Source organism: Microplitis mediator, chromosome 11 (assembly GCF_029852145.1).
Source record: "Microplitis mediator isolate UGA2020A chromosome 11, iyMicMedi2.1, whole genome shotgun sequence".
Taxonomy (NCBI): domain Eukaryota; kingdom Metazoa; phylum Arthropoda; class Insecta; order Hymenoptera; family Braconidae; genus Microplitis; species Microplitis mediator.
This window is the reverse complement of record NC_079979.1, coordinates 19,464,728-19,481,756: the sequence shown is the minus strand read 5'-3', so window position 1 is coordinate 19,481,756 and position 17,029 is coordinate 19,464,728. Positions and strand designations below refer to the sequence as shown.

At 31.0% G+C, this 17,029-nt stretch overlaps 4 protein-coding genes across 4 annotated transcripts; 3 read left to right on the top strand and 1 right to left on the bottom strand.

The window, feature by feature from the left end:
* Positions 1–2,534: 2,534 nt before the first annotated feature.
* Positions 2,535–4,007, top strand: LOC130677977 (uncharacterized). The gene has a single exon (XM_057484920.1). The coding sequence runs from the start codon at positions 2,667–2,669 to the stop codon at positions 3,462–3,464; it is 798 nt and encodes a 265-aa protein (XP_057340903.1). The 5' UTR covers positions 2,535–2,666; the 3' UTR covers positions 3,465–4,007.
* Positions 4,008–4,336: 329 nt separating this feature from the next.
* Positions 4,337–5,287, bottom strand: LOC130677988 (uncharacterized). Its single transcript, XM_057484931.1, has 2 exons — positions 4,750–5,287; positions 4,337–4,688 (listed from the first exon to the last, which is right to left on the bottom strand). The coding sequence occupies exons 1-2, from the start codon at positions 5,042–5,044 to the stop codon at positions 4,498–4,500; spliced, it is 486 nt and encodes a 161-aa protein (XP_057340914.1). The 5' UTR covers positions 5,045–5,287; the 3' UTR covers positions 4,337–4,497.
* Positions 5,288–8,086: 2,799 nt separating this feature from the next.
* LOC130677987 (uncharacterized) lies at positions 8,087–9,913 on the top strand. Its single transcript, XM_057484930.1, has 2 exons — positions 8,087–8,343; positions 8,784–9,913. The coding sequence occupies exons 1-2, from the start codon at positions 8,127–8,129 to the stop codon at positions 9,125–9,127; spliced, it is 561 nt and encodes a 186-aa protein (XP_057340913.1). The 5' UTR covers positions 8,087–8,126; the 3' UTR covers positions 9,128–9,913.
* A 3,136-nt stretch (positions 9,914–13,049) lies between these two features.
* LOC130677976 (uncharacterized) lies at positions 13,050–14,977 on the top strand. Its single transcript, XM_057484919.1, has 3 exons — positions 13,050–13,389; positions 13,505–13,687; positions 14,367–14,977. The coding sequence occupies exons 1-3, from the start codon at positions 13,173–13,175 to the stop codon at positions 14,768–14,770; spliced, it is 804 nt and encodes a 267-aa protein (XP_057340902.1). The 5' UTR covers positions 13,050–13,172; the 3' UTR covers positions 14,771–14,977.
* The last annotated feature ends 2,052 nt before the right edge of the window (positions 14,978–17,029 follow it).

Sequence of the window (17,029 nt, the reverse complement as noted above, 5' to 3'; positions counted from 1 at the left end):
CCAAGAAATCCTTTTTTTCTGTGTACAAAAAAAAAATATTAATACAAGAAATTCCTAAAAACCACATGTTCAAAGATATTTTATAATTCGCGCCTTCTGCATGTGGCACACTACACATGACACAAATATATATGTAATATATATATTGTTGTGTTAATGATTATATTAGTGTAAGTGCCTAACTACCTTTTGATTCTATTATATCGAGGATGGGATTATCCCAAAGTAGGTGAGAAGAGCACGGGTTTGCTTGTCCGCACATGCATGTGCGTTACACGTGCATTAGTGTCGCATTAAAGATGCATCAGCAGATGCACACTAATCTCGATAAAATGTTACACAGATGGATTGAATGTATGCACACATGCACAATCTGTGGTAAGAGTACTGACTACGCGATCTCACGGTCTCAACTCTTTTGTATTCCTGTCTCTTTTCTCTCCTTATTCTCATTACGATAATTTACACATGATACTTGCAATATTTAAATCACAGCTGCATTTATTAGATAATTGCTAATTATGCCGGAATAAACTTTTCAAAATTGAGTTGGCAAGATTATAATTTTATTTATTTTTATTTATAATTCGTTTAGAGTTTTCATTATTTTTCTCATACAGTAGGATTCCAAACTCAAGAATGCTGTAGGATGTGTTAGTCATAGGAGATATGAAAAAAATTGATAGTGTTAAAACGGTCATCAAAGTACCGTTGCTACGAATCGCCACTAAAAGATCTATCCAGTCATCATTTTTATTATGATAACTAATATAAATCAGTGTTGTTAACATTTATGATAAATTCTTGTTATTTTTATGTATATTATAATCATAAAAATATATGTAATTTTACAATAATAGGATTTGCAGAAATTAAATAATTATTCAATTATTTTATTTTTAAAATATTAAAATTCTTTTAGACTTGAAATCGAATTTCCGTCTAAACTATTGAATTTACAGGCAAAGTCAAAGAGACACTTTTTGTAGAAAATTTAATTTCCTACAAACTTATACTCATACATATTTGTCATATTTTTGATAGTTTAGCCAGAATTTCGGATTTAAGCAACAAAATTATTTAAAAGACTGAAATTCCCGCCAAAATATGAATCCAGTACTTCAAATTGTAATTGCAAGTTATCTATCAAAGATACGATAAAAATGCACATGAACAAATTTATGTAGAATAAAATTTCCTACAAAAAAGAATTCTTTCAATTTTTTCCTCAACTCAATAATTTCCAAGTTATTCAAATTTGAACATTAATTAAAATTCAATATTATTTATAATATTGAATGCCTGAATTTACAGGCAAAGTCAAAGAGACACTTTTTGTAGAAAATTTAATTCCCTACAAGCTTACACTCATACATATTTGTCATATTTTCGATAGTTTAGCCGGAATTTCGGATTTAAGCTACGAAAGTATTTAAAGAACTGAAATTCCCGCCAAATTATGAACCCAGTACTTTAAACTGTAATTGCAAGTTATCTATCAAAGATACGATAAAAACGCACATGAACAAATTTATGTAGAATAAAATTTCCTACAAAAAAGAATTCTTTCAATTTTTTCTTAAACCCAATAATTTCCAAGTTAATCAAATTTGAACATTAATTAAAATTCAATATTATTTGTAACAAAATTAAAAAAATAAGTGAGTAAAACTGACTAGATAATAAATTTCACCCACACTCGTTGTTCGGTAGCCTCTTCCTTTCCACAATCCTTCGTCCCTCTCTTTCTCCAAGACCTTGTGGCACAGCATCGTCTTCACGATGATCACACGAGTGGTCTAGATTCGTATTCTCTGTAGCCCAAAGATCATAGCGCAGGTCACGGTGTCAGAACCTCTCTTAGCGAATGTGATTGGCGGATCCCCAAGTGTATGTATCGTTCGGAATCGCGTTTCAATTGGTGGTTGCAACTATTTAAATAACTCAAGTACCTTCACTTTGCGCTTATCTACCTGTCGTGAAGGTCTCTCGTTTTTTATTCATTGTCATCATCTCCCAGGTCCCCTTCCCCCTCTTAGATCTCCGCCTCCGCTTCTTTCCCCTTTACCTCCGCAAGTTCATCTTCCTATTAAACTCTCTCTCTATCCACAATGTGAGATACACTAGTAGGTCTTTATGTCACAAAGGTCACGTACACCTATGAAAGCATGTACCTACCAGTACATGCTTACCATAAATGCTCATGTGATTGAACGGATAAAAAATCCAAGACCCAGCTGTTGATTCGCCAACAGGATTCGCTTCCTCGTTTCGCATTCTCGGTTCCCTATTCCCCGTCTCCATAGAGCACACAGTTACAATGTTAAATCTTTCTCTTCTCTTCTCTTCTCTTCTCTTTTCTTCATCCATCTCTTGATACATACGGTAAGTGGTATACATTCATGCAGGTCTTGTTGTGGGAATAATTCTCTCTCCCCTCGAAAGAGGATCCCGCTCATCCCGCGTATTCCTTCGTCGTCCTGATCTACGAACCTACCAGCAACCACCATCAGTATAAAGCAACCAGCAAAACCTCATCCTGACGCCAGTTAACTCGTGAACTGTCCAGGCACTAACTTGCCAATCTGAATCAGTGATTATTAACGAAACGCGAGTCTTTACTTAATTGCATTTGCTATATTTTGGCAAACAAACGTTTTAAAACCATGAAGCCGTACTTACAGTGTGTGATATTTTCGGTACTTTTGGCCCTCGTGTTGGGATCAACCGCCGACGATATGGCATTCGAACGTGGGTACAGATCACTGTACCGTGTTTACGAAGAATGCCAGCAGCGGAATGGCGGATTGTCGCCGTGTTTTAAGAAAAAAGCCATCGCGTTCTTCGAGAGACTCGGACGGATTGACAACATCCCGATAACGGAAAATCTCGAGCTAGTAAGAGTCTCTAATGATAACGCGACGATAAGTAAGCTGAATAATCCAAGTGATTTGGATAATTTGGGTCGTTCTGGTGCCTCGAGAGAGGAAATACTCAACGAAATTCTGCTGGACCGCGTGGCGAATTTGATGAACGGTTTCAATGTTCAGATAAGTTTGCCGAAGACTAATACTGTGGAGCTGAAGAGAAGCATGGAGGAGGGCAGAGGCAAGATGAAGAAAATGATGGGAATGATGATGACTGGAATGGCCATGAAAATGGCAGCTATGGTTCCCATTGCGATGGGTGTCCTGTTCATGTTGGCGGGAAAAGCTCTGATCATCAGCAAAATAGCTCTCGTGCTGTCGATGATCATCGGATTGAAGAAACTGTTGAGCCAAAAACAGGGCGGAGATTCTCACGGAGGATGGCAGAGTGGTGGCGGTGGTGGCGGCGGCGGCGGATGGGACCGAAGCATCAAAGACGTCCATCACTCGTCTCTGGATTTACAGAACGTCGAGTCTACTGACAGCAATTACGCCCAAAATTTGGCGTACTCTGGGCAGAAGCCTTACCAGCATTAATTCTGAAATTAAATAATTAAGACGTGATCTTTATTAATTAGTATTTATATTTATATTTAATTAAAAGTGATTATTTATTTATTTACTTGTTTTTCGGGTAATAAATTTATCGGAAAATAAACTAACCCATTTTCAGACGGGAAGCGGTCGTTTGTCGCGTGCTCAGAGTTCCCGGTCGCGTATTTAAATGTGACGCGGTTTTACGCTCGCCCATACGGAAAATCTTCATTACGATAATTTTATCTACACGCATCCATGGAGATGATTTAGATATTATTTTTTTTATTTTATAGCGGAATATTTTATTGCATATACGCCGTTGTACGTATGAATGATTGTTACGTGTCAAGCGAGACCGATGGCATACTTGCGCACCTGCTACTCATCAGTACAGTTTACTTTTATTTTATTTTATTTAATCTATGAATTTTTTAAAAATTAATTCACTTTATTTATACATGTCTTAAAGTTATTACAGCCATTATTTATTTATTTTAACTATTTATGTAAGACGATTAAATAAATTGTACAATAGCACAATAATTGAATTTTTTATTTCTTCCTTTGTTACATTTTATATTTATTATTTATAACAATTTTATTTACGAAAATACTTGTGTGAAAATTACAGAAATTATTTTTTTTTAATTTCATGGGACATTTTTTTTTTTTTCTAAATTTTGTGATTTTTCTATATAAATTTTCTTTGAAAAAATTAATAAGAGTAAAATTTTTTAACGAAACTCGACTCCAAAAAATATTTTTTAGAAATTGTTTAATTAGTTTTGAATTTTGAAAAAATTTCAGTGTCAAATTTTGAAATTTAAAAAAAATGATTATTTTCCATTGGAAATATGAGAAATTTATGTCACTTTTTTATTGGCAATGAATTTCCAAAAAAAATTCAATATTTGAAAAATAAAATTATGACCGCGAATTTCAAAATTTGAAATTTTAATTAAAACTTGAAATTTAAAAATAAAACCCCTGTAATTTAAACACAAGAACAAAATAAATTCATGATAACGATGTTTTAATGAGCTTTGAGTCCAAGTATGGCAGCAAAAAGTGCGAAAAAAAATCCAGCAAGTCCAGTGGTACCCAGCAACAAAAACAATCCCATAATAATTGTGGGAATAAGCGCAGCAAATTTAAATTTGTAAGCCAGCAATAGTGCCATTAACGTCTGGTTCATTTTGTGTTTCTTCGGCTTTTTCGGCCGACCTGAAAATAAATAGAATTTAAAAACCTCAAAAAAAAAAAATTAAATAAATAAAAAAATTACCCCTGGGTTGAATTGTCACCAGCTCTAAGTCAGTGATCGGCAGTTTATTACTCGGCTTCACCTCAACGCGCTTTACATTTTTCACAAGCGATTTCGGGGCACTAGTAGTCAGGGGTATTTTGGACACCGGTCTTACAGTAAATTTGTTCTGCTTGTAATTGACAGTCTTATTTTTTTCCATAATTTTATTTAAATTATTCTTAACAATTTTTTTTCGATTATCGACTTTAAATCCACTTGCTATATAAATAAGTGTCAGTACTATTAAGACTAGATACACTATCGACTTATGCATATTTACACGTTCAATAATTAACTTTAAATAATTAGTATATATATATATATATATTTATTTATTATGAATAAATCATGACATTTATTTTTCTGTCATCCTCTTTCGACACCATTATCATTTATTATTAATTACATTTGCACTTTATTTATTTCTACACTTAAATTAATTTTTGCGCGGGTTATTTAAATTTGAAAAAATAATCCAGACGTTTATTTAAATTAAATTGATGTCACTTGAACGATCGGGACAACGTACAACTGTGAACTAACCGATCCGATCTTTATCCCCAGTTAGGATATAGAGGACCCGCAACAACAACAACAACATTGCCAACGAGATGTAACGGTTGAGTTGCTAAGAAAATTGGCAGCCCGTGGAAAAATTAGCTCGATATAATATGCGTGTCGTAAGTAGGTATACTATTATGTTTATATTTATATATATAGAGGTATATGTTGACGGAATTATAATGCCCGATTCACCAATAAACGGAATAAAAAGTAAGCTACGATCTAAGTGGAGGCATCAATGTCTCTACTTTTTAGTTACAATGTAAAAAAAATCATCGAGGTGGGGATAATTATTTGTTATTTACAATCGGATTGTTCTAGTGATGACTGAGGGTGCTTGAGGTTATTTTTTATTTGTCATGCTGGTTGGGTATTTGGGACGACTGATTCGCGGAAAATTATCGATATCGATTGAGAGAACTCGATCAAAACGTGACTAGAGTTGGATTTTGAAAAAAAGTTCATTGGGTTGGTTTTGGAAAACTTTTTTAGTGCAGATCGACATGAAGACAGAAAAATTTGAATTCTTGGCGGGAAAAATTTTTACCTACCCAAATAAGAAATCTTTTGAATTATGAATTGAGAAAAAAAATTTCGGGGCGAGAGAAAATTTCTTGAGCAAAGAAATTTCTTTTTTTGTGTAGATTTCTATGAGGTGTTTTTTTGAAACGGTTCTCGTTTCCTGTATGTAATTATTGAAAAAAATTTGGTTTCTATGAAAGATCAGGTCATACCCAAATGAATTATTATTTTTTTATTTCCGGTGAACATTTTGTCTGATTATAAAATTTTTTGTGACTGACCTTCTTCCTTTTCCTTCAAAAGAAATGAGTTTAAAAGAAATGAGTTAAAGTAATTTATAAATATTGAAAAAGTTTGAACTGAAAAAGAAAAAAAAATTGTGATAACCACAATTGAGTATTAAATATAAAATTATATAAATTTCTCAAGTGTAAAATAAGCGATCATCGTACATCAAAACAATGCCGGATATTTTATTAATTTGTTATAATTTTTTTTTGTACTTTCTATTGACTTATTGACTTGTCTTTATTATTTTTTGAGTATCAAAAACTATTAACACTAATGCAAGTGTTTATTAACTAGATTAGAAATTTACTTTTATTACGAAAAAATTAAAAAAATTTCGTGAATTCAAATTCAATATCAACGATAATTTTTCATTACTTGTGCCAGTTCTTAAATCGAGTGTGGCTCATTACATATATTAATTTCACGGTATTTATGGCCGCAATTTTAATGCTTACTATCAAATTACTCACTTGACTGCATCTTGTTTAGATCGTTTATTGACATTGTTCAATTTTAATTACAATTATTTTTTAAATCATAATTTTTTCTTTAATCATATTTTCATTTTTTATAATTTCATATTTTTGAACCTCCAAATATCTATGAAATCTTTTATCTGTTCTTCCTTCTAGTTCCCGGGGTGAGTTTCAACAAAAAATTTTAATTGCGGAGTAAACGATAAATTTTTTTCTAATTTTGGATGGCCCAAAATCACCTAATGTCCATCTTAACCCTACATATAATTTTTATTTGTAATCTAGGTGTCCTATCTTGCCTCCCTTTCTCATTTTTCCTCAATTATTTCATCAGAACGCATTGAAAAAAAAAAAAATAATAAATAATTATCAAAAATTCAAATTTTGAACAGAACAATTTCAAACAAAAATTCAAAAGTTGAAATAAAATCTTTTTACTGTTCTTCCTTCTAGTTCCCAGGTCAGGTTTCAACAAAAAATTTAAACTGCGGGGTAAAATAGACCCCTCTATAAAATTTTTTCTAATTTTGGTTGGCCCCAAATCACCTCATGTCCATCTTATCCCTACATATAATTTTTATTCGTAATCTAGGTGTCCTATATTGCCTCCCTTTCTCATTTTTCCTCAATTATTTCATCAGAACGCATTGAAAAAAAATAAAATAATAAATAATTATCAAAAATTCAAATTTTGAACAGAACAATTTCAAACAAAAATTCAAAAGTTGAAATAAAATCTTTTTACTGTTCTTCCTTCTAGTTCCCAGGTCAGGTTTCAACAAAAAATTTAAACTGCGGGGTAAAATAGACCCCTAAATAAATTTTTTTCTAACAAATTTTGATTTGCCCAAAGCCCCTAATGTCCATCTTAACCCTACGTATAATTTTTATTTGCAATCTAGGTGGCCCATGTTGCCTCCCCTTTTCATTTTTCCCCAATTATTTCATCACAACGCATTGAAAAAAAAAATAATTATAAAAAATCAAAATTTGGCCAAAAAAATTTCAAACAAAAATTCAAAAGTTGAAATAAAAATTTTTTCTTTCACATAAAAAAATAGTTTGTTTTCTTTGATTTAACTCGACTGTAGAATTAATAAAAAAAAAATTTTTGCACTATGTCGATATTATTAACGCGTTGTTCCATGATATACCTCAGGCAATAAAAGATATTAGCTCTGGATATGCTTGAGATGAAATTAGTTAGCTCGGTGCTCACTGAGAAAATGCATAATAATATTTCATACCAATTGACAGTTATGATTATTTTCGTTTTAAATTATTTTTATAACAGACTAATACAATAGTATTTGTAACCTCTTTTTACGCATCACTACCAAGCTAGATTAACTAATCAATTCCTACTCTACTGTCATCTCCGCAGTTCAAATACCGCGGATCTATATAAGGCAGGGGTTGCTAACTTTATCTTCGAGTTATTCGCAATCTCTTTAAAGTAAACAGTGGTCGGAAAAATACGTGGGTAATTTATATTTTTTTGAAATGGTCAAAGTGTTGATTGCATGTTTGATGTGTTTGTTCAATAACTGGTGTCTTGCTGAAAATTTCCGATTGAAAAATTCACTGCAGGCGACTATTTTACCGGATATTATTGACACTGTTAATTTGACCACCGGTTTGAGTAATATTGGATTTGTAAAAACTGGTGACCGAATTTTTCCATGGGAAAATAAATATAATAGACAAGGACGATATCTATGTGGGTATTTATTATTTTAAAAAAATATGTAATTCTTATAATTCAAGTTTTTTTAAATCTTTCACTTCTTTTTTTTTGGGTCCGAAATGAAATTCCTCGAAAAATTTCGTCTTCCGTCTGGCAGTAAATGGAAAAAAAATTATTTGTTAATTTTTTTAGCCAAAATTTATTTTAGTTTACGGTAAAAGTGTAACGGAAGTACGCGAGGGCATCAATTCTGTAAATTTGCGGACGAATAATTTTAAGATAATTAATTTTAAGCCGATCGTAGAACGGTACTGTTGTAAAAAATATATTTCTGTCAGAAAATAAATAATATAATTATTTTGAGAATTAAATTTAAAAAAAAATGATCCGCATCATGTACCCGATGAATTCTGAGCTAGCGGTTCTCGTGGTTGTGTAAAAGTATAATGACAATAATAATTATTCTATTGTAGGCAAAAAGAAAAAAAAGAAAAAGTGGAAGAAGCACAGCAAATATATAATACCGCTGATAGTCGGATGGTTGTTGATAAAGTCTATTTTACTGCCGATCGCCTTGAAAGCTCTGGCACTATTGAGCGGGAAAGCTGTGGTCCTGAGCCTTATGAGCTTGATATTGGCCGCTATTATGGGATTGAGAAGACTTGCGCAAGGTGGATTACTGCCGATGGCTTTGGGATTTAGCGCTGGACCAAGTGCATATGCTAAATATAACCGACAAGATTATTTGGAGCACGAAAATCAGTCCGACTTGGGCGACTCATATGATTATTATCAGGACAGACGTCCACCCAACTGATAAATTAATTATTACTTTTTTTTTATTTTATTTATTATATTTATTCACCAGTGGACCAAAAATAAGTCACTTATATTTTATAAATTTAAATAAAAAATTATGATACTGAAGTCAGCAGACAATTAAAATTTTTTGAACTTTTTTTTTAATAATTAAATTTGAAGAAAAAAAAAAACTAAAAAAATGCACATGTAGAAAATTTAAAAAACTACAGGTGCAATTTTTTTTCTTATAATTTATCGTTTTTTAAAAAATCCAAAAATTATTAGACGTCGGCTAATTTCAGTATCATAAAAAATTGCAGTTTTTTTATTTAAGTCAAAATTTTGAACTTTGAATTTTTACTTTTTTGGCTCTGATCTATACAGATCTAGAAATCTATACAAGGATTCGGATCGAAGTGTTTGAGGGAACAATGAAATGGAAAAAAAAAAAATTCATAGAAATGTTTGAATGGAAAAAAAAAAGTTTAAATTGAGGTCTTAGAATGCAATACAAAGCATACAAGAGAATATATGAGGTATACAAAATAATGTCAGCAAGCGATCATAAAATGCGATAGAATCTGGATACAGAACTATGGAACTCTGAGCTGGAGTTTTAATTTGAATAAAACTTTCCCGACGTATCAATCACTGATACGAGATGGAGATAAAATTTTATCACTCATAAAAAATTTATATACATATACATATACATATTTTTCTTTTTTTTTGTCAAGACAAAAGAGTGAGGAAATAAAACTTAAATTATTTTTCGTTTGATGAGTTTGAAGACCAACTTAAATAGGCCAAATAGCAGTTATATCGTAGACATTTTTGAGATAATATTCCTTATATATATACATATATATACATATAATTAAAATTTTTGGTAAAAGAATTTTATGATTTTAGATGTCAGGTAATAAAAAATTATTTTTTCAAAATATTTATTTTTTGACCCTCACTCAACTTTTCCAAAAAAAAATCGTGTATTCAATATTTAAAAAAAAATTCCATGATTCCATGTCCTCAATTTGGACCGACTTTTATATATATAAATATATATGGACATTGAAAAAAATGGATGTCAAAAAAAAAGCGCAGGAACAGTTCAAAATTTATTTGCACACAAAAGAGTTGTGATAAAAATTATGATAGACATGATCTATCATGTGTGTGCGTGCGTGTGGTATGCGTGGGTTGTGTGTATTGACATGACAAAAATTTCTCTGTTTAACGCGTGCTACATACCTTAAAAAAAAAAATAATATAATTTTTTAAATAATTGTTTTGCACAATATATTGTCGCTTTGTCCTTTTCTCTTTTAAAAGCTCGTATCGCTCGTGCTAACTGACTGTAAGTAAAAAAAAATCCAAACACTTTCGGGTCACTTTCCATTTTAAGAATTCCACATAATATAAGATGATTATATGGAAACCACTAGCATCGAAAGCTATACCGCGAACGATCGATTACTCACTTGATAATTACGAAAACGCATTCCAGCAGAGTGATTAAGTGGGAGATGAAAATGATGACGCAGGTTAGACAAAGATTATTTTATTGTGACCCGGAATAAAAATAACTAACCAATATATATGTATGTATATATATATTTTCGCTTGAATATTAATCTATACTTATTCAGAGGCACGTGGATACCGTTAAAGATAATAACTACTTAATATATATGATATTAGGTGTGAGTGTCTGTTAAATATTTAAGATCCAATGATGGAATACAATGGATTTATCTGCACATAACTTATTAAATTTATCATTTGACCCAAATAATTTCTATATATTTTAAATAATTTAATTTATAATTTTTTATTTTAGGACATTGAATTTTTTTGTCAGTCTTGCGGCACTAAATTTAAATTAATTTTTTGGATACCGAATTTAATAATTAGAGAACTGGGGTAAAATGAGTCACTATTTTTACCGGCCCTGGGGTAAAAAAATTTAGATCAGCCGCTTTGACCCAGTGGTCAACTTACCCCTAATTACGTTATTTTTTACATCAATAATTAAATTCAAAAATTTGGTAGTTAATTTTGAAAAAAAACAGTGGAAGGGGGAAGGGTCTCAAATTTTTTTTAAAAACTGTACATGGGGAAATATGGGCAACAAATTTGTCAAAAATTAAATTTTGTAATTTCAAAAATTTTTTCAAGGCCCGGAAGTAAAAATTTTTTTATGCCTGGGTCATATTGACCACAAATTCTTATTTTCTAGCTGAAAACTCACGATATTTTTTTCTATGATTCCTATTTACCCCCTCCCTTTCCCTTTATTTTAATAAAAAATTTTTTTCCAAAGCGAGGTCGAAAAAAATTTAAAAATTTACTGAATGCATAAAAAGACAAAAGAAAAGGACATATAGAAGAGAACGTGCTCTTAGATCTCTTGAGTTACAAAGTTATATAATCGAGTTGCTTGACCGCAATTTATATAGAAACACATGTTGACTTCCTCCAATGCCGGTTATTATAAACTCCTGTCTCTGGGTCAAGGAGAACACCTCGCAGGAATTTTTATTGTTTAACAGGGTGTTAAAAATTTTCTGCTTCAATTAAAAATTAAAAATTACGTCCAATAATTAATTCAAAAAATTTATTTATTTAATCATCGATTAATTTTTCATAAAAAATTTTTTTTAGCGGCTGTATTATGAGCGAGTACTCGATAAGTAGAAATTCATTTGCTTTAAACTTTTGTTATTGAGAGTATTCATACTCGGTAATATAAAGAACATACTGATGAATAGTAATAAGTATAGTATGTATGTCTTGCAAAGTAGTTAATGCTTTTTGTGTCGGTCCATTCATAATAACAATGTTTAAGCAACAATATAGATACCAATGTGTATTTAAATTTTTTTAAACAAATATTGTCCGACGTTGATAAGCATGAAATACTCAAATATTTATTAATAAATAATTTATTTAAAAAAAATTTTTTCTATAGTCAATTTGAAAGTAAATACTCATTTTTTTATTTTACTCTGACATTTATATATTATTAAAAAAAAATAATTATTTAGTTCAAAAAATGACTGGAAGTTCAAAAATTATTTTCACAAAACTTTGAGTTCAAATAACTTAGTAATTAGTGGGCCAATGAAAAAACTATAAGAATACTTTTTTGTAGCAAATTTAATTCTCTATAAATTTAGTCTTATACATTTTTGTCGTATCTTTGATAAATTACTCACAATATCGATTTATAGTACTCAGTTTCTAATTCAATAAAAGATATCACTCCGAATAACAGAGTTTTTAAAAATCAAAATTCTGACTAAACTATCAAAAATATGAGAAATATGTCCGTATACAATTTTGTCGGAAATAAAATTTTCTACAAAAAAGTTTTTATTGACTTTATCTCTAAGTTCAATGGTTCGCCCACAATTTGAATCCAAAGCAATGAAACTCAAATTCTCAAATTTTGATAATTATAATTATAATTAAAATTTTTAATGAATTTTAAACAGTACATTCGAAATAAAAATTCCCAATTTATGTCTACCTATGACCCAAATAAAAAATAGTGATCCCAATCATAAGACGAAAGTCATTGGAGCATAAGTAGGCGGTTTGGTGTCCAATAAGAGCACCGTGATATCAGCATCAGTATTAGTATTAGTATATTAGTACTAGTATTAGTGGTTTAGGTTTGGGTTTGTTTAAAAAATTAACGTCGAAAGTTACGGCGGCTGGTCGTAAGTTGGCTGCGTACCTCATCCGTGGATGTTAGATGTCCTGTTAATGCTGTGTTGGAACGTCGGTGTATTGGTTGGTTATATTGTCGTATTGGTATGTCCACGTGTAGTGTTCAGATGAGACATTGACTATATAGCATATACACTAGGGGGCTAGGGACTCGCGAGTCAAAAAGGTGGGAGACGCCCGGATCGAGTCAACTATAAAATCCGAAGCCGGCAGGGCCAAGACACACTCAGCTCCGAAAATTTTCCGGACACAGTTTGGTCAGTGATCTCTCATCTCTAAACCAGAGATTTATCGTGTGGTGATATCTAGTAAATATATTAATTAAAATGAATAAATTCGTGATCTTCTGTCTCCTCGTGGCCTCGGCCGTCGCCGTACCAGCCCCCAACGCCGACCACAACTCCGGCAGCTTGGATTGTCTTGGATTAGATGACAATATGTTGAGTTGTTTTGTCATTAAAGCGAACAGTGCGATCTCCAGAGCCGCCAGATCTGGTTCTTTTGAACTCATCCCTGGAGTCACTTTCAATCGCGACACTCCACGTAAGTGAATTTTTTTTTTTTATTATCGAGAGCGATCTCCGATATCTTGAGGATCCGAGTCATCAAAAAATTGACAAATTTCGACGAATTTATATCAAAATATATTTCTTTACAGTTGAACGAACGGGCAAAGCTCTTGAGACAGAAACGGATTTAATTAACTCCCTGCCAAGAGAGACGTCCGACAGAGCGTTGAAACTCGTGGCCATGATCTATGACTCAGCTGTATCCTTCCTCAAGAGCCACAGTCTCAAGATCAATGTTCCAGAAGAGTCAATCTCACGCTCCCTCAATGAAGGTAATTATTTATTGATATCTAATCTGGTTGACTGATTAATAAATTTGGCAGTCATCAGATTACTTTTACTTATTATATTTTTAATATTAAGTTGACTCATGTAATTCTTGCGTGATCATTTCTGTGCCATGTGATTTAAGACTTATAAATCCTACTTTCACTCCGTCTTTTATATATTTCAGAGAAAGTATATTTATATATTTGCTTAAATTCAATTTATCATGAATTCATAATTTGAAAAATTTTTTTCTTTATAATAAAAAAAAAATCGGTCGAAAAAAAAAAGGGCAAATTTATATGAATGGACAGTAGGGATAATTAAATTTTTTTTTTTACCTCAATAAAAAAAATCAGATCGAAATATTTAAAAAAAATTTTCAAATTTCAATTTTCATCACCGAAAGATAAAAAAAAAATTTTACTGGAAATTTGAAATTTTCTAGTCTGATCAACTTGTCCCATTTTTTTAAAAATCAAGTCTCCCTTATAATTTTTTTTTGATCAAATAAATTTGAAAATCATAATAATTTTTGGTCATTATGAATTTTTTATCAAAATATTTTTTTTTACTGAAAAGTCATTTATATATTTTTGAAAAAGTATCAAATCTGTATATATGACTAAACAAATTTGAACATTATAAATTTCTAATAAAAACATAATTTTTTTCTGTTTAAAGGTCGCGCCAAAATAAAGAAAATGATTTTGCCCCTGATCGCAGCCGCTGGAGTTAAAGTATTCGCATTGATCCCAATTTTACTTGGAGGACTCGGTCTTTTGGTACTTAAAGCTTTGATTGTTGGCAAAGTCGCTCTACTTCTTGCCGGAGTGATGATGTTCCAAAAACTTTTCGGCAGCGGAGCCGTAGGATCTGGATCCAGTGTCGGCAGCATCTTCGGCAAAGCTCCTTACGCTCAACCAGCACCAGTAGCTGCCTACTACGACGCTCCCAGTTCATCAAACCAATGGGCTCCAAATGTCGCTACCACCAACAACGGATATCAATACAAAAGGAGCTTCAACGATGAGAAGAACGCACAGAAACTCGCTTTCTCAGCTCACGTACCAGCTGACAGCGAATAAATTTAAGGGCTTAATTCAATTTTTCACTTAAACTTCTTTCTTATACATATTAATATTTATTTTAATTATCAAGGTATTGATAATTACTAATAATTATTATTATTATTTATTAACGACTGCTAGATCTCTATTATTTATTTATTTGAAATTTTTTGTACTTAAACACTTTTTTACTGTAAATTATTTGAATAAAATAAATTATTTAAATTAATTTTTTTTTATTAATTATAATTAAAAGTAAAAGGAAAATTATCAGAGAATTTTGATTATAAATACAAAATTACAAAAATATAACAGAAAAATTTTAACTCCAGCTCTCTCTTCTTACATAAATTGACTCTCCCTCTTGTTAACATAAACGCCCAATATAACATAGCACTTGTCCCAAATATTCCTTAGACTCGCCCATATATTGTATATATTTATATATATGTATGTATATTGAAGCCGAATTATTTAGGACACAGTTTTGCATACCATAGTGTGTCACGACAGTCATGGAAAACTAATCCTCACCTGAAAGTCAATGCCGCTTTTATATAGATATATATATATATATATATATATATATATATATATATATATATATATATAAACTCATAAAGTTTTAGTATCTGTATGAAATACTTTCCAAACAATTATTTTTATTTGTATTTAAATATTTATTAAGTATTTTTTGACAGGTATATTCATAATCTAATTAAAGTTTCGTAACTTTCAAAAAAGTTGCAAATATAAAACACACTTTTATTAAATACTTTGACAAATAAAAGTCCATCACATATATTTTATTAATTTATGTAAATAATTTTATGAAAATGCATTTAGAATAAATATATATTTGTTCGAGGTTAATAAATATATATTTAAACCTAATGATTGTTGATTTAAAAAGTTATGGTGCTAAGCAGCAGCGCGAGTAGTTCGGTGCTCGCCGCTAGATCGCGCCCACCAGTTGTAGTGTCCCTGGTAAGAAACTTATTTCAGAGTTATTATATTCCATACTTGAAGCATTTATGGAGCGCGTCATTCGCCACAAATTATCAGAGTTGTGATAATCCATTTTTATAGTAATGTGGAGGTATCCTGCATTACACTATGACATTAATGACTCCCTGAACAATTTTCTTTGTATGGTAAAAAAAAAAGTACTTTTCAAGGAAATAAATTATTTTTCTAAATTACCTCTCATATCATGATAACATTTTAAGTCCCATTTTTTCCGCTTTTTTTCTAATAAAATCCAAACTATTGAGCTGATCGATAAAAGTTTTTTTTTTAACGTTGCAAACGTTAAAACTTAACGTAACAAACGAAATAAAACAACTTGTCAATTTATACTTTTAAGAATAAATTATTCTAAAATATGGATTTGAAAACTAACACTGACTTCGCCCGGATTTTTTCTTAATAGTAATTTCAGATACTCTAATTTCGTCTCATTTGTGCAGAACATACTGCCCTTCGGCAGAGGTTGCGGTGCAATTGCGCCGAGACAATTCGTTGAGTTCTTTGTATCACTTTTCAATATAAGGGCGGGGTAAGGGTTTTGATTTCGTGACTGAAGCTTTTTCTTTATCTTGTTGTTTAACATTTCAAGAATATGTCCTCAAAATTTTAATCCGATCTAAGCAATATTCTTGAAGTTATTGTTTAATTAGTCTCGGGGCCTTTAAGATGGCCCGGCGCTATTCCGGCTGCTGTTGTAATATCTTCGATTGTTGAGTTCAAATTTAGGTACCTCACCTCGCCCCGAGTCGAAATTTAAAACGGATCTCAAGTGTCTCAGGCGTTTAAAACGTATCTCAAGCTCTTTCTTTAATTACAACTTCCATGTTCTCTATTCATGAATATATTTTTTTGTATCTAATTAATATTTATTAGAGTTAATATAACAATACTACGCATTAATATTTGGATTTGTTGGCACTACAAATTAGTTTAGTTGTCTATCAAATAAATATTTTCTTAACTTTACCAAATGATTTTATTATCTTAGAGAGAGGAATATTAATGTCGACCAAATAGAGTCTATTAAATCATTTGTTACAGATGACAAAATAGATTATGTTGACGTAATAAAATTTAGTTGTCCCAAATTTTAGTTCAACAGAATTTAACAAAAGCAAATTAATTGTCCGAAGAGAAATTTTTTCATAGTATGATTTTTTATTAAAATAAATTTTTTTAATTCAAAAGTCTTGTATATATTTTTGAAAAAATATATAAAAGGGGGGAGGGGGAACAGACACCGTTTTT

Bases quoted from the DNA above. Each gene is read 5' to 3' on its own strand.
- LOC130677977 (XM_057484920.1), top strand. From the start codon at position 2,667: ATGAAGCCGTACTTACAGTGTGTGATATTTTCGGTACTTTTGGCCCTC.
- LOC130677988 (XM_057484931.1), bottom strand. From the start codon at position 5,044: ATGCATAAGTCGATAGTGTATCTAGTCTTAATAGTACTGACACTTATT. The intron at 4,689-4,749 runs GTAATTTTTTTA...ATTTATTTTCAG, and splicing joins GGTGACAATTCAACCCAGGG to GTCGGCCGAAAAAGCCGAAG.
- LOC130677987 (XM_057484930.1), top strand. From the start codon at position 8,127: ATGGTCAAAGTGTTGATTGCATGTTTGATGTGTTTGTTCAATAACTGG. The intron at 8,344-8,783 runs GTGGGTATTTAT...ATTCTATTGTAG, and splicing joins TAGACAAGGACGATATCTAT to GCAAAAAGAAAAAAAAGAAA.
- LOC130677976 (XM_057484919.1), top strand. From the start codon at position 13,173: ATGAATAAATTCGTGATCTTCTGTCTCCTCGTGGCCTCGGCCGTCGCC. The intron at 13,390-13,504 runs GTAAGTGAATTT...ATTTCTTTACAG, and splicing joins TTTCAATCGCGACACTCCAC to TTGAACGAACGGGCAAAGCT. The intron at 13,688-14,366 runs GTAATTATTTAT...TTCTGTTTAAAG, and splicing joins CTCACGCTCCCTCAATGAAG to GTCGCGCCAAAATAAAGAAA.